The 16,798-nt window shown below is 35.2% G+C and overlaps 1 protein-coding gene across 1 annotated transcript; it reads left to right on the top strand.

The window, feature by feature from the left end:
• The first annotated feature begins 6,855 nt into the window (after positions 1–6,855).
• On the top strand, positions 6,856–9,379 carry LOC112769823 (heavy metal-associated isoprenylated plant protein 3-like). The gene is made up of 3 exons (XM_072231627.1): positions 6,856–6,992; positions 7,083–7,301; positions 8,457–9,379. The coding sequence occupies exons 1-3, from the start codon at positions 6,984–6,986 to the stop codon at positions 8,964–8,966; spliced, it is 738 nt and encodes a 245-aa protein (XP_072087728.1). The 5' UTR covers positions 6,856–6,983; the 3' UTR covers positions 8,967–9,379.
• The last annotated feature ends 7,419 nt before the right edge of the window (positions 9,380–16,798 follow it).

Raw genomic sequence — 16,798 nt, forward strand, 5'->3', positions numbered from 1 at the left:
TTTAATTTTCTTGGCCCATATCAATATGCATTGTTAGAAACGGACGGCCAACTTAGAGCTCTTTGTGGGCTAGAGAGTAAGAACGGATTAGATGTCGGTGGACAATTTGAATCAAGGTGCATAAAGGATGGAATATCAAACTTTGAGTCTCAAAGGTGGAGTGAAGCCAAATTCAATGGGACTAGGATGATGAGTATGAGTTACAAGGAGAATTCAATAAGTTTGTTACCCTATTGGAAGCATGAAGATCAAGAAGAAAAGGAGTTAACAAATAAAGTATGGGACCGCGGAACATACATAGACCACTATCAACTTAAGGGCCTCGTTACTTGCTTAGGCCCCCGTGAAGGCCTTGTACGTTTAAATTGGGATCCCGGAGGCTATTGGAAGTGCAAACACTGGTGGGGATTCGAAGAAGAGTTTAAGCATAAGCCACCCTAGCAAGGACTCCACCAAATGTCCAACTTAAGGACTTTAACTAAAAGTGCTAGGTGGGAGACACCCCACCATGGTAAACTCTTTCCACTCTCTTCTAACCTTGTTTAATAAGTGATTTGAGTTACCATTGTAGGTAGGTCTGCATATCATAATTAGCTTGTTTGTATACATTAGTAGCTAGAATATTAACATGTATGTTGTGATTAGTAGAAATAGAATAAATCTCAAAACCAACTTGCATTTTAGAAAGTGTAGGTTTTTGACTAAATAAGGAATTGTAGGCACCATGGGGAGTCTTTGGGCAAGTAGAGCTTTTAGGCATTATCCTAAAAAAAAAAAAATAAAAAAAAAGAGAGAAGGGGGTGGACGCGCGCGCACCATGTACGCGCACGCGTCCCTGTGTGGATGCACCATGAGCCACACTCCCGAGAGTTGGGCCTCCCTTAGGCAACCATTATGCCTTGAGCCCAACACGACCCACGCGGACGCACACATGCCGCGTCTGCGCCGCTTTACTGCTGCAACAATTGAGCCAAACCCCAGAGAGTTGAGCCATTTATGGGCTAGCCTTAAGCCCCAGGCCCAACTCGGTCTGCGCGAGCGCACGCATCACGCTAACGCGCCATTTCATAACTCGACAATGTACGCGGACGCGCACTTACCGCGCGCGCGTCCTTGCGTGCCGCCACCAATCTAGGCCACGGACCCGAGAGTTGGGCGTGCCTCAAGCCCACTCTAAGCCGCAAGCCCAATATAATGTACGAATGCGCGCACTGTACGCGCACGCACCCATACCTATTCTGCCACCCACGCTAGAGCGCACTGCACGCTCACGCGTGGACCTCCAATTTTTCTCACTGCGCGCAGACGCGTATATGCCGCGTGCGCGCCGATCTGATAGCGCGACTTCCAGGCCATTCTCCAGAGAGTTAGGCCTGAGCTGGGCCAACTCTAAGCCCCTAGCCCAACTCCTTGCATTACGCGCACGCGTCCTTACCTATTTTGGTCATCCACGCGTGAGCGCAAGATACGCGCACGCGTAGGTGCCTAGATTCTCCACTGCACGCGGACGCACAGAGTGCGCGCACGCGTCGATTCAAAATGATGATAACCTAAGGCGCGACGCGCAGTGCGCAGTCGCGCACTCTCATCAACCTTCCACCATCTTCTTCCCCTCCCTCGCCGCAACCACCTCAGACACAGGAGTCTCAGCCGGTACCACAGCCACAGCCAGAACCTATCGGTGTACCTATTCCTGATCCTCAGGATTAGCATCGAGGACGATGCTTAATCTTAAGTGTGGGGAGGTAGCCGGTGGCATCATTAGATACCGGTGAACATTTTGGCCACTTTGCTAGCTATCTTACTTTGCACACTCTTTGTATATATTTGATGTATTTTGAGTTTATTTTGGACACTTTTACTGCTTGATACTTTTACTACTTATTTTGGATTTATTTTGGATTTTAGATACTTTGATGCTTATGGATATCCTTAGATGTTTTAGATGATAGATTTCATACTTTTACTTTTAGTTGAATTTTTCTTTATACATTTTTGCATATCTTTCTTTTTAATTCGTGGTTGTGATTAGAAATCATACTTTAGTCACCCTTTTCGCATAAGAAATTGGTTTTAAGTGAAAAGAAAATGGTGAACTAAGAAAATTTTTGAATTTTTCAATCACAACAATGCCTAGTCAAACATTGAAAGTTTCCAAGAAGTTCAAATGTAGGGCATTGACCCAATTGATTGAAAGAAAATTGTTGGTGAAACTTGCTTGAATTTCATACCTTGTGAAGCATGTATTGAACTAAGAACACAAGCTTGTGAGACTTGGGCCTATTGATGTGGTTACATTTTATAGCCACTTATCTTCCATTCTTGTGTGAAATTGCTCTCTTTCTATGATTGTAATCCTTGATTTGCTTGATTCTATATGTCCATTTATTTCTTGTATTTATGCATTTATATGATTGAGGCTATTATTTCATTAGCCCACTTACCCAAATAGCCAACCTTTTATTCTCCATTGTTAGCCAATTTTGAGCCTATGCTTAACCAACTTATTTTCTCAATTTAGCACATTACAAGCCCAAGGCGGAAAAACCAATAAAAGTCCTTGTTTGGATCTTTGATTGGCCTAGGCTAGTGAGAGTGTTTATTATTCAAAGTTGGTGAGGCTTGGGAACATTGGATGGGATAAAAGGGGTAGTACACTTTCATGTTTAGGAATTGGGTACATACTCATGTATTGATTAAATGAATAGACCTTATGCATTGATGTTCTTGTATATAGTTTGACAAAAGAAAAAAAAAGAAATGAAAAAAAAAGAAAGAGAAATAAAAGTGAAAATGAGAAAAACAAAAGAAAAAGAAAAAGAAAAAGAAAAGAAAAGAAAAAAATTGTATATGGAAAAAGAAGGAAAAATAATAAAGAGGGGACAAAATGCCCCAAAGTGAAGTCAATAAAAAGAAATCAATGCATAGGTGTTATGAATCAAATAAGGATGCATGAATGTGTAAGAAAAAAAGTGAAGAATGGGTAGTTAGAATAGTTTGAACTTGTATAGGTCATTATATAGTTAGGTGGGGAAGTCTATGCTAATCAAAGATTCAAATCCTAGTCCACTTAACCATAAATGATCCTACCTTGACCCTAACCCCATTACAACCTAAATGAAAGACCTCATGATGAATGTATGCATGCATTGAATAAATGTTGATTGTTAGAAAAAAAATCAAATTTTGGAAAGCTTGATTAGAAGAGAATGGAGTGAATTGACCCTTAAACACTTGAGTGAATAGAGCGGATACACATATCCGGTGAGGGTTCAAAAGTTCAATCACATGTGTTCACCTATATTATCTATATTCTTGCAAGTTTGAACTCCTTTTTGATAATTCAATACAATTGTGGTTTGGACTTAATTCCTATTGCCTAGCTCTTGTACTTACACATGTTCTTGGGAATCGATTTGTTTGAATTAAGCATTTGCATTTGCATTTGCTTTAGGTAGTTGCATTTAGATAGGACTCATATAGTTTAGTTGCATTTAATAAATGTCATAACCCTTAGTTCCTTCTTAATTTAGCATGAGGACATGCTAAGGCTTAAGTGTGGGGAGGTTGACAAACCCCAATTTGACGGTTTGTTTTGTATTAAGTTTAGAGTGTTTTGATAACCTTTTGTCACATTTAGCCTATGAATTAGCATGGTTTTGTTATCTCTCCCATATTTGTGCTTAAGTGTAAAAACATGCTTTTCAAGCCTTATTTTAATGAATTCTAGTTCCTCTTTGATTCCATAAGATGCCTTGATGTGTTTGCTAGTAATTCCAGGATTGAAATAGGCTAGGCATGGATCAAAGGAAGCAAGGAAGGAAGCATGCAAGTGGAGAGAAGCACAAAAAGCCAAAGAGTTGATCTCGGCCAAGCACGCGTACGCGCACAAGGCGCTCGCGCGCGCATCGCAGAATTAGCCAGGGACGCGCACGCGTACCGTGCGCGCACGCGTCGTGGTCTGCACGTGATTCTTTTATTGCAACACGTGCCTGGCGATTTTGGAAGGTTTCAGCAACCAACTTTGGCGCCAAAATGCATATAAGAGCCAAGGATTGAAGGGGATTAACACACATTCACATCCATAGACTAATTTTAGATCCTTAGGTAGATATTTTTAGTTGGTTACATTTGTAGAGAGAGAAACTCCAACTTCTCTCTAGGATTCATCTTCATTTTCTCAATTCTCAACCATTCCTTGGTGAGATCCATTGCAACTCTCAATTTACTTTGTTCATGTTGTAGATCCTCTTCTCTAATCTCAATTAGTGTTTGTAATTGTTCAATTCTCATAGATCTTAGATTTAGCTTTGTTGTTTTGGATTCCATTGATTCATTGAAGATCTCATTTTCATTGTTGTTCATTGTTGATTGTTGTTAATTTCTTGTGTTGAATTGCTTTGATTCTAATTCTCTTCTCTCCATTTTACTATGTCTTTCATTCTCGCCCTCCAAGTGTTTGAGAAAATGCCAACTTTAGATATGGAGTAGTATCCCCTCACTTGGCCTAGTGGTTGAGTCATTGGAGACACTTGAATAATGGATGTCAATTGTTGATTAAGAATTGAGAATTGCTAATTGACTTGGAGTGCACTAAAGCTAGACTTCCCTAGGGTAAGACTAGGACTTGTGACTCAAGTTAGTTACCTTTACTTGACTTCCCTCTATAATTAGGGGTTAACTAAGTAAAGCAACACTCCTTTGTCATCACAATTGAAGAAAACTATAGTGATGGAACTTCCAATGTTCAACCTTGGCCAAGGTTTTTAATATTGATTGATTGTTGTTCTCTTTTATTAGCACTTCTAGGCCACACTCTTTAAACCACAAAAGACCACTTAACCAATAGCATGCATCCTTGTAGCATTCCTAGGGAAGAACGACTCGGGACTAATACTCTCGATTATAGATTGTAGATTTGTTTGATGATGGATTTTGCGTCGGTTTAGACTATACTACGATTGATTGCTTGATAATTTCTATACCGGCAAAAATTCATTCGTCACTCCGCTGCGCGCATTTTTTGAAGATCGCTGCTCAAGTACAGCATTTCCTTTTATATTTTTGCCGCCGGCAGCTCAAGCTCCGCTGCGCGCATTTTTTGAAGATCGCTGCTCAAGTACAGCATCTCCTTTTATATTTTTGCCGCCGGCAGCTCAAGCTCCGCCGCACGCATCTTCCTCCGCGTCACTACGTCAGACGCCTCTTCCTCAACAATTTCATTGGAACTTATCCAAGCTGTGGATTATTGACATCTTCCATCCACCAGCTTGTGGGGGCGTATTAAACTACTCTTCTATATTAGCCCATAACAACAATAAAGAAGTCTTGTGGCCCACAAATTCAGCCCAACAGAATACATAAATTCAATTCTAATTTTAGTCTTTATTAGTTTATCTTATCTTATCTTTATGTTATCTTCTCTTCTTATCTTATCTTTACTTTTATCTTTCATAGGACAATGCTCTATATATATTTAGTTTTACCCTCATAGTTTACAACACATGTTTAATTCAATCAATCAATAATCAATAAAAATTCTTTCTTTTCCTATTCTTTCATAATTTTATCACTTTTCATGCTGTAATAGACACAAATGAAACGATTATTTGTTGTGCACATTGGGCAATCTATAAGCATGTTATGGTTAAAGTCTTTTCTTTATGGAGTATGGTAGTTGGAAACGTGATTTATATGTTCTTATATAAATCATAAACTCAAATTTCATTCTCACCTTTCTTTTCAAATGGTACTCATATCAATCTTTTATAATATTTTGTATCCTACTCTTTTGAATGAAAGCTGTTTTGCACACATCAGTTTGTGAAATTCCACTCTGTGTATCTTTTAGTAAGTGCTCCAAATCCAATATCATGATTTTAGATCATTTTTGTCAATGAAAAAAAAAACTGATAATAGGAAGTTAATTTCGGGAAAAACAAATATTAGCTTCGATTGACATAGGATGAGAGCATACAAAAATTGGATAGTGTTGCATTATAAATAGAATATTTTTCACCTTTCTTCTCATATGATTTAATTTGATTTATATCATATTAAGTTTGTCTTCTCAAGTTTTTATTTAACCATTTTTATTGCTAGAAATCACTAATGATGTTTTGATATATGAGAATATCTGCTTATTATTTTTGGAAGAAAAATTGATGAAAATTCATCTCATGTTCTTATATCCAAATAGTAATTATATTGAAGATCAAAAAAAGTTAATCATTTTTATTCTATAGTAATTTTATTTGCTTGAATCTGATTGTTTATTTTTATTCATTTTTTACTTGTTTTATTTTTCAGTATTTAGTTTCTGGTATTAAAGCTTTTTTTTTTAAAAAAAGGAAATTAAAAAGAACAATGGGTTTGGCATATAAGAGATTTGAAATAAATTTGAAAATTGAAAAATAATGGAAATGATGGAATAATTTTGTATAATTTTTATGACTTGGAAAAAATAAAAAATCAAGTTTATTATTGTAATGCAAATTGTGTTGTACCTTGACTTTAAATTTTTTAGTATTTGTGTTGATTCATAAACTTTTTTTTAATGGGATTTTAATATTAAATTATTTTATTCACAACTTTATTATATAATTATATTATAATGTATTTATTATAATTAAATTGTGTTTTTTATTTTATTTTATATATTCTTGCATTCTTCTAAAAAAATAAAATCACATCCTTATTCTTATATTCCAATTTAATATAAAGAGTCTATGTTACTTACTTAATTTAATAATATTTTAATATTAAATATTTTTCATTAAACTTGTCATACGCACTTCACTATTTAAACTTAGAAAAAGGAGTGAGTGAGAAGTTAAAACAAACAAGTAAAAAATTAAGGGAGAAGAAGAAACGTGGAATGTTGTGGAGAGAGAGTGGTGTTTATTTTCAGTAACCACTTTCATCTTCCCTTAACAATTTAGGATTTTGTTGAATGCATTCCCAAATCATAATAACCAACTACAATGGGCGAGGTCAGTTCAACACTCATTCTCTCTTTAATCTCTCTGTATCTCTACCCCTTTAGTGTCACACTAATCTTGATTACTATAATCATGAAGTAGAAGAACAAGGATGCTTCCAATGATAACAAGAAGAAGAAGGAGAAGGAAGAAACCTCTCCCGCTACCACACTCATCTTCAACATCGACATGCACTGCGACGGTTGCACTAACAAAATAACTCGATGCCTTCGCCGCTTTCAAGGTTCTTCGAATACTTCCTTCTCTGCGTTTTCAGTAACGATAACAATCTTGTGTAATATTTTATTTATTTTTGAATTTGTATTTGTTGACTAAACCCATGAATAAAGCATTGAAATTGAACGTTGTTGTTAACGGGGTGGAGAGTATGAAGGAAGAAACCGGCGTTGCCAAGTTCTTAGTTGACGCTTCCAAATTGAGAGACAAACTCACCAACAAGAATAAGAAGAACGTCGATCTCAGCTCTTCTGCCACCAACTCCAACACCAACAAAGACAGCAACAAGAAACCCAAGGAAAAAGAGGTCATTTTTTCATTCATTCATTTATTGTTATTGTTATTATTACAACCATGTAAGATATACCTAAAATTAGACAGTAGTACGAAATAAATGTTAAAATATAAATACACATTAAAAATGAATTAAACAAATTATAAATTTATATACAAATACATTAGTAGTTAATTTTTAGTGTATAAATAATATTTTTATATTATTATTATTATTAAAATATATTAGGTATATACTAAAATCATTCATCAAAATTAGTTATATGTAGAAAATGCACATTGAAATACAAATTAAACTACATATTTTGGTAGTTAATATTAATGTATATTTAATTATTATTATTATTATAAGGCAATTGTTCACAGTAGAAATAGGAAGGTAGATTATCCTCTCTTATAACAGGTCTACATATAGTCATATACACATGTTTACAAAATAAACTAAATTTATTTGCATATTTTATTTGAATTTAGAGTGTCATATTTAAATTAAATTCTAGATAATATCATTTCTATTATCATAGGAGTATAAAACTTGAAAAATAATTGCACATTCTTATATTACACCTAACGTGTGTTCCATAAGTTCCTTTTTTTTTTTTTTCTAAACTTTAAATATAGTTAACATTGGGTAAAAGAGTGCTTATTTCATGTCTCAAAAGTGTAGAGAATTGACCTATTATGTGATCATGTATGAGAGAGGATAATTTACCCTTAAATTTGTTAGGGGTGCTTGAGCATTTGCTGTTTTATTATAGCCGAAATTTTGTTTATTTAGTTTCAATTTTGAACGAAATGAATTATGTAAACGTAGATGGTTAGAATTTGTTAGTTTTGAGAATTGTAGTAATGTTGATGGTGCTTTTGCTCATGTACTAACATAACTCACATTCTATTTGGATTTATTTTTGTTAGTGACTAATTATCATAAAAAAAATGGAATAGGCTCCAGTGACAACAGTGGTGTTGAAGGTGGCATTACATTGCCAAGGCTGCATTGAGAGGATTCAGAACACCATCTTCAAGATCAAAGGTGTTAGTGACGTGGCTATAGACAAGGAGAAGGAAACTGTGACGGTGAAGGGAACAATGGACGCCAAAGCTCTGGTGGGGAGCTTGACCAACAGGCTCAAGAGGAAGGTCGAAGTTGTCCCTCCTAGGAAGGACAATAAGGATGCTGACAAAGCTAAAGCTAAAGAGAAAGAGAAAGACAAAGACAAAGACAAAGGCAAAGAAAAAGAAGGAATTGTAGCTGGTGGAAAGAACAAGAAAAAGAGTGGTGGTGATGGTGATGGGGAGGGAAAATTGAAGCAGAACAAAATGGAGTCCCCAACATTGATGCCATATAATGGTGGTTATGGCTATGACTACAACTATGGGTCATTTTACATGGGACAAGTCCATGCACCACAGATCTTTAGTGAAGAAAATCCAAATGCTTGTTCTATTATGTGATGATTTGTCTTTGCCCAAGACTTACACATTAGAAGATGGAAAATAAAGGATTATTTGTTTTTCATTTTTCTTTTTCGTTTTCCGTCTAGAAATAGCTGTATTAAAACTTAGAGATAGGATTCTGTGCCTTAATATATCAAAAGGGTATACTATGTGATTAAGCTAGTAGTGTTCAATGTTTACAAATTTGAGAGTTTGTTACCGATAGTATCTGATGCACATTGCAAAATTGATGATGATACCAAGTTTTTGTCCTAATATATTGTGTAAGAGAACCTAAATAAATTCCTCTTGCAATATACGATAAAGGGATACTTTTACACTACTTTCTGTTTTTTTTTTTTAATTTTTTCCTCTTCTACTGTTAAGGTCCTGGCCAACAAGTTTTTACAGAATACATAAGGATGAATTGGGTGAAAAAGAGCCACTCATATTTCAGCTACACAGTATCTAAGAAGAAAAAAAATGCTTAATTTCTTTCGATTAACAAGTCCGTAAATATATTAAGAGTGTTAGGGGGCAGCAAGACTTTCTCCATTTTAATATACTTTGTGTGCGTATCATGGAATCATGTTCATTCATGTCCATTCCTATTCCTATTCATACTTATTACTACGATGACATGTATATCAGTTCATAGCTTGCACTATTAAATGGAAAATTTATTATTCAATTCTAGATTTATCATATCTACAGATTGCAATATTCAGTTACTAAACAAATAAAACGAGTAGAACTCTTACAGTGAACAAAATCAGAGGAGAGAAAAGATAAAAATGAAGACAAAGATTTTGATATTTTAAAGGTTAGAATTTTATATTGAGGAGACTAAATTGAGTCTAATAAATTAATTTAGGATACTATTTTTGATCATATTAATTTTATGTGGTGTCTATATTATTTTAATGTTAGAATTCCATGTTAGTATTTAACATTCTAAATCAACACTGTAATAATAGAAGTTTGGATTAAGAACATATACACAGAGATTCATGAAAATAAATTTGAGAAATTTATTTGGTCAATTATAAAAGTATAGAGACTATTTTAATTTGTGTTCAGAGAAATTTGATAGGACTATTTTAGACATTATTACCTCTATAATTTTAACTAGAGAGTCAAAATTTCAACTAATATTAGTCAATTTTTTAAAGTTATATTTTTATCCTAAATCACAAATTTTAATACCTAAATTCTAACCTTCCAAAAATTAAAAATTAAAATTTACAATAAAAATAATTAACAAATAATAGTTAGAAGTTAGTTTATTTATATAGATATATATACAGTCATTAAGAAATAATAATGTAAAAAGAAATCATGGAAGCTATGTATAAGTGAATGTGAGAGAGAGAGAGAGTTTTTTTGTGGGCAAAGGATAATTCCAAAATATTGAGTCTATTAAGTGATTTTAGTAATAAAATATATTTTTTAATTTTTTAATAATTATTAAATAGTTTTTTTAATTTTATTTATTAATTAGTTTTTATTATATATTATTTAATTTTAAAAATCTATCATCTATTTTTAAGATATTATTTTGTTATTCATTATTCATATATCTTACTTAACAATTCTAACATTACCAATTCAGAACTATAGAAAAATAGAGCACCCATCAATAGTGACTTTAATTCCATCATGATATGTTTCATGAATACGACCATGAGTTCGACGATGTAGGAACAACTTCTGCTATTTGATTTTCCAAAGTCAAGTATTATAACATATTAAGATTCAACTTTTATCGTTCTTTTGAATTGAAATGTTATTGGAAGAAAAAGGAGAAGCAACGTCAATCATTTAAGAAGTTATATAATAAATCAATGTTTGATCAGTTCAATAGCATAAATGATGGCATAAATGTGCTTTCTATGAATAAAATCGATTGAATAAAATAACACTCAATTAGTAGGTAACGAATCTGAATTTTAACATCAATTAAGTCAATTGGATTCTCACTAAATCGATTATCGGGCCTGCTACACATACAAGCCTACAAGCAAACAAGTTGGCCCAGTCCAAACAGAAATCACGCGCATGAAGAGAGATAAGATGGCGCGTCAAAATCACGCTCTCAACATTCGAACGGTTACGTATGGCAGACTCTTCCACTTCTTCCACTTCTTCCATTTCTCAAGGCGCTTTCAAAACAACGAAACCCTCTCATTTTCGAGCGAAAATCAAGTTTCAAAATATAGAAATCGTAGTTCGAAAACTGCATCAAAACACCATCAACCTCTCTGTGAAGAATCTGAAGAAAAAACAAACCAAGAATACTCAACGTAAGTCCATTAAAATACTGTATATTTTACTTTTCTTCTACGTCGTTCTTCTAGGGTTTACTATTACTCTTGCTTCTTTGTTACACTGTTCTAAGTTATACGTCGTTCTTCTAAGTTCTACGTCGTTCTACATTGTTATTCTAAGTTCTCCTGCTATTTTTGTTGATTTTTGGGGGTTTATTCCGTACATTCGGGGGTGTAAACTGCTTAACCTTGTAATGTGGCTTGATATTAAAGCATGGTTGAGTGATATCTGACTGATATCTATATGGATGTATCTGAATAATATCTATGGGTGTATCTCACTGTAATCAATGGGTGTATCTTCTTTGACATCTTTGGGTGTATCTGAATAATATCTATGGGTGTATCTCACTGTTATCAATGGATGTATCTTGCGAATATCTTTGGGTGTATCTGACTCTTATATATGGGTGTATCTTACTGTTATCAATGGATGTATCTTATTGTTATCAATGGGTGTATCTGAGTCATATATATATGGGTGTATATTATTGATATCTTTGGGTGTATTTTTAGTTTCAGAGAAAATGGCAGCAAGAAACCAAACTAAAGACCTGAAATGTGCCACACATCTCCTGAATGATAAGTTCAGAAACATGACTGAGGAGAAGAAGGCGATTGTGAGGGATCTTGGATTCGGTGGGTTGATGCACATCCCACCACTGAGGGTGGATCACCAACTCTTAAGGGAGCTGGCAAACAACTTCAAACTTGGGGAGAACAAACTGAAGACAGGATATGGTTCTTTCCATATAACCCCAAAAAAAATAGGTGATGCGCTTGGCATCAATGCAACAGGTAATTAGCTCAAAATTATAGATGTATATTAAGTTGTTGCTTGGGTGTATATTAACCTGATGCTTGGGTGTATTTGAACCGACTTGGATGCTTTGTTGTCTTCCTTTTTGTAGGAGATCTATTTCCTGAGAAAGTTGACTATAAGAAACTTTCTGATGATGAAAAAATAATTTATAGAAGATTCCAGGGTAAGACCCTCAAAAGTCTTACCGATGAAATGATGGAAATCGGCGTTGGCAACGAAGAGGAACGCCTGATGTTCAAGAGGATATTCATCCTCTACATACAGATGGCGTTCCTTTTGCCAACGACGATAAACAAAATATCGCCCGTGCACCTGGTGCCAATTTTTAAGATGGACGGCATAGAGGAGAGAAATTGGGGGGAGGGCATGTTTTGACCTTCATGATCAAGGGCATAACAGACTATCAAGAGAAGAAGAAGAAGGCAATCAATGGCTGCCTCTTCGCCCTGATGATAATCTACTTTCATCTTTCAAAAAACAAAGGCAAGAACAGGGTTGAAAGACCACCAAAGCCATGGATTGCCAACTGGACTAAGGAGCAGTTGGTGAAAAGAATGAATGCAGAGAGAGAGGAAATTTTGGTGAGTAATCATAATAAGTTGGTGTATTTTATTTACCCGAATGGTGCTAACTAAAATATCTCATGTTTCAGGGGATTCTGAATTTGGCAGAGACAAAAGAAAAAATGAGAAAAAAACAAAAAAAACAAAAAAAAACAAGAAATAAAAAAAACAAAAAAAAGGAAGGCGAGCTCAACATCGTCTTCGAAGACATAAACTACTGACAGTGACACTTCTACCTCTGAGTCTGAGGCTCAAGAAGACTCGGAGGATTCGGGAATTAAACACCCCGGCAAAAAGGGGAAAAAGTAAGTACCATACTTGGGTGTAATTTATTTTTCGGTTTGGGTGTATTTTGTTTGTCCACGTTGGGTGTATGTAGCTTATTAAGTAGGGTGTGTTTTGTTTGCTGTTTTGGGTGTATATTGTATATTTAGTTGGGTGTATCTCGTGAATCCATTTGGGTGTATTTTTAGTATGTTCTAAATGACAATTGTTTGCCTTGCAGAATGGACTCAAGAAAAAGAAAGCAGAGGCAAGAGGAGTCAGATTCTGATTCAGAATCTGAATCTGAACCAAGTGATGAGTAATGTCCTGAAATTATTACTCCTTTCTTTTGGCTTCTTTATAAAGATTTTGTGTATTAACTGAGGTGTCTTTTATTGACTTATAGGAGCGAAGAATCATCACCTGGGAAGAAGGAGAAGAAAAAGAAAAAAACAAAAACAACACCAAAAGAGTAAGCACTTCTTTCATTAATATTCTGTGATAAAATTAATTTTTTATTTCTGATTGGTACTGTTTTTTTTTCCACCCAGAACACCACAAAAAAAGAAAAAAGTAGTTGTGGAGGATTCACCTCCTGAAGAAGATCAATACTTTTATGGGTACAGTACCTCGTAAGCTATACTACGGTCTATCATCATAATTATTTTTGTTAACGTCTTATTTTATGAATGTAGTGAGACATATGAAATATCGAGTGACGAACTTGATGAATTGCTAGGGCAAAACGTTCATAAATCTGCTGCAGAGGGGTATGTCTTGCTGTGCTGTGTATTTGAGATTTTGGTGTCTTTTGTTTGCTAATAATTGTATCTTGTTTCGCAGGGACAACCAAGCTGACCTGCGATCGACAGAAGCTTGCTATGTGTCCTCTGAAACGTAAGAAGCTTTATTATTTAATAAAATCTTGTTATCGTGATTTGGATGTGTTCTGTGAAACAATATGGGTGTATTTTGTGGATCAAGTTGGGTGTATCTTGTTTACTAAGTTGGATGTATATTTCGTTTGAATAACATGAAATCTGTTTAGACTACCGGCTGTGAACTTGGGAAGTGATGATCCTTCCTCTCAAGGACGCACAGAACAGAGTAGTGTAAACCAGCCGTCTCAGAGCATGTAATTTCTCTTTCAAATAACCGTTACTTTTCTTCTTCTAATAACTTCTACTTCTAATTCTGTATATATTTTTTTTTAGAAAAAAAAAGCCCTTTATTATTTTATTCAAGAAAAAAAAGGCAGCAAAAAAAAGCAAAAACTGCAAGTATGTAAGTTCTCAAAAAACAAAGCCCGTCTTCTTTTTGAATTGTTCGGGTGTATTTTTTGACCTTCTTTGGGTGTATTTTAGGTTGACTCCGGATGATTCGAATATGATTGTTGTTAGGAAACAAACGCCGTCGGAAGCGCTTGCAATGTGAGTTTTCCAAGAATATTTCAACCTTATAAGCTTATTATTTTCAAATACGTTGTTAACCTTTCATTTTTATTCTTGTTTAGAGTCCCGATCCAGTTTTTTGTGCCGCCATCCCAGCAAACAACCACTGACGCAAATTCCGAACCAACCCCTATGCTACAGATTGAAGGGGCTAGAGAAACGTAAGAAAATAGTATTGGGTGTATATTTGTTTAGGGTTTGGGTGTATATTTGCTTAGAGTTTGGGTGTATATTCTTCCTGATTAATTTTGTGTAAACTGTGCAGCACTCCTGAAACCCCCAAACAACTTCAAGAAACAACACCCAAGCTTCCCCCAGCTCCAACAAAAATGTAAGTTCATTAGACTAGAATCAATCTTTGCTTGTCATCCGTATATTCTTATTCTTACTCTTATTCTTATACATAATGATGCAGTCATCCAGACGCCGAGGACGCTGCTGCCCTGTTGATGATGGCACGGACAGCAGCCTATGTTCCTAAAACAGATCCGGGGATGCCATCATTCAGCCTCGGATTGACAGATTCAAGCCAGGAGGGGGCGTCGACGCAAGAGACAGAAAGGGAAAAATCTCCAGAAACTGCAACTATGCTAGAACAATTGGACAGTTTGGTCCAAAAGTTAGCAAGCAGTGCGTCAAAGGGAAAAGACGAAAGTCCACAAATTCAGAGGGAGACTGGGGGAGAAAGTTCTGCAAAGATTGAAACTCCTGGGGGAATAAATCAAATTCCGGATGATATGAAACAAAAGTGCTACATCTGGGGGACGAGACTGAAGGAAGATGCAAAGGGCAATACTGACGAGTATGAGGAGATATGCACTCTAATTGGCCAAGGAGAATACATTTTGATGAGAACGCACCTTGCATCCCTCCAGGCAAAAAGTGATATAGAATCTCAGGGAATTTTAGACTAACATTAATGTTTTTACACCAAAGTCAACTGCAATGTTTATTAATTTAAAATTGATTTCTAGATTGTATCTGCCATCTGCCTCATCCTAAACCAGAAAAAGGAAAAGAGGTTTCAGGCACAAATATACTGTCTCCCCCCCGATATTGTGGTAAGTGTTACTTCTACGAACTTTGGGTGTATTTTATGCATTGATTTGGGTGTATTTTTTAGCTTAGATTGGGTGTAAGTTGTGTATTTTCATGTTTTCATTTCTTGTATTGCAATTCTTGCAGAGCATGGCACTTTCGGATCACCCAAGGGGGAATTCATATCTCCGAAAACGAACAGAGAATTCAGGGTGGAAGCCTACCCGAGTTTCATTCACTTCATAGATAGAAAAAAATTAAGTTCGCATCCATATGTAAGTTTTTGTTTCGTAAATTTGTTAGTACGCTTATTTACTTATATGCCAAATAAAATAACAGACCGTTGAAATGTGGCAATCCTTCAGATTTTTGCTCCTGTTTGCCACTCGGGACATTGGTGGTTATGGCTGATAAATACAAGAACGCGGAAATGTCAAATACTTGACCCGCTACACAAAAAAGCTCCAAGCGATGAGAGAAAGGACATTAATAAATTCACTGTAAGTTGCCTCTGTCTTCTTTACTTTAATAGATAGGTCTATTTTGAAAGTTGAGTTGGGTGTATATTCCATATTCAGTTGGGTGTATATTCCATATTAAGTTGGGTGTATCTTGTCCATTAATTCGGGTGTATTACTGATTTGTTTTGGTATTTAAGGGATATGTATTTTCAAGATTGATAACATATGCCGGCGGGAAACCTCTCGAGAAAGGCGAGAAGGAGAAAGAAATTAAAGCACCATATGTTAAAATTTCAGGCCAAAAAACAAGGTATAAATTTGTGACTCTGAACATTAAACTTTCCTAAATGAGATTTGTAATTTATTTTCTTCGTTTTCAGCTATGACTGCGCTATCTACGTAATGAAGTGGCTTGAGTTAATAGAGCCGAAAAACATTAAAAAGGGGAAGTATGAATGGGATAATTGGACACAGGTAACTGTCTTTAGAACTATATAACTCTGTATTACTTTACTGAATTAATATTTCTGTTTAAACATAACATACTTTTTAATTGTAGGAGGAGGTGGACCACTATAGAGTGGAGTATGCTTCCCGGATACTATTCAGTGAGATGAATACACAGAGAGATCAGGCAATTAGAGAGAGTAGTGCTATAAGGCTGTCGAGGCCATCCTCTGTATTATTGAGTCCGTTTTGTCAGATTAATTCTGCTGATATAGAAACTGGGTAGTTTGTAAATTGAACAAATGATGTAAATATTTGCCATTTATCAACAACTTCTATTCCATGTATATTTTTTCCCATAGTTAAAATATCTGTGCTGGTAAACTGTCTGTGATGTATTCAAAAACTGTATTACAGGTGGTAAAACATAAAGCAAAAAATCAAGGCATACGCATATTATAAACTGTTACACCCAA

Source organism: Arachis hypogaea, chromosome 3 (assembly GCF_003086295.3).
Source record: "Arachis hypogaea cultivar Tifrunner chromosome 3, arahy.Tifrunner.gnm2.J5K5, whole genome shotgun sequence".
Taxonomy (NCBI): domain Eukaryota; kingdom Viridiplantae; phylum Streptophyta; class Magnoliopsida; order Fabales; family Fabaceae; genus Arachis; species Arachis hypogaea.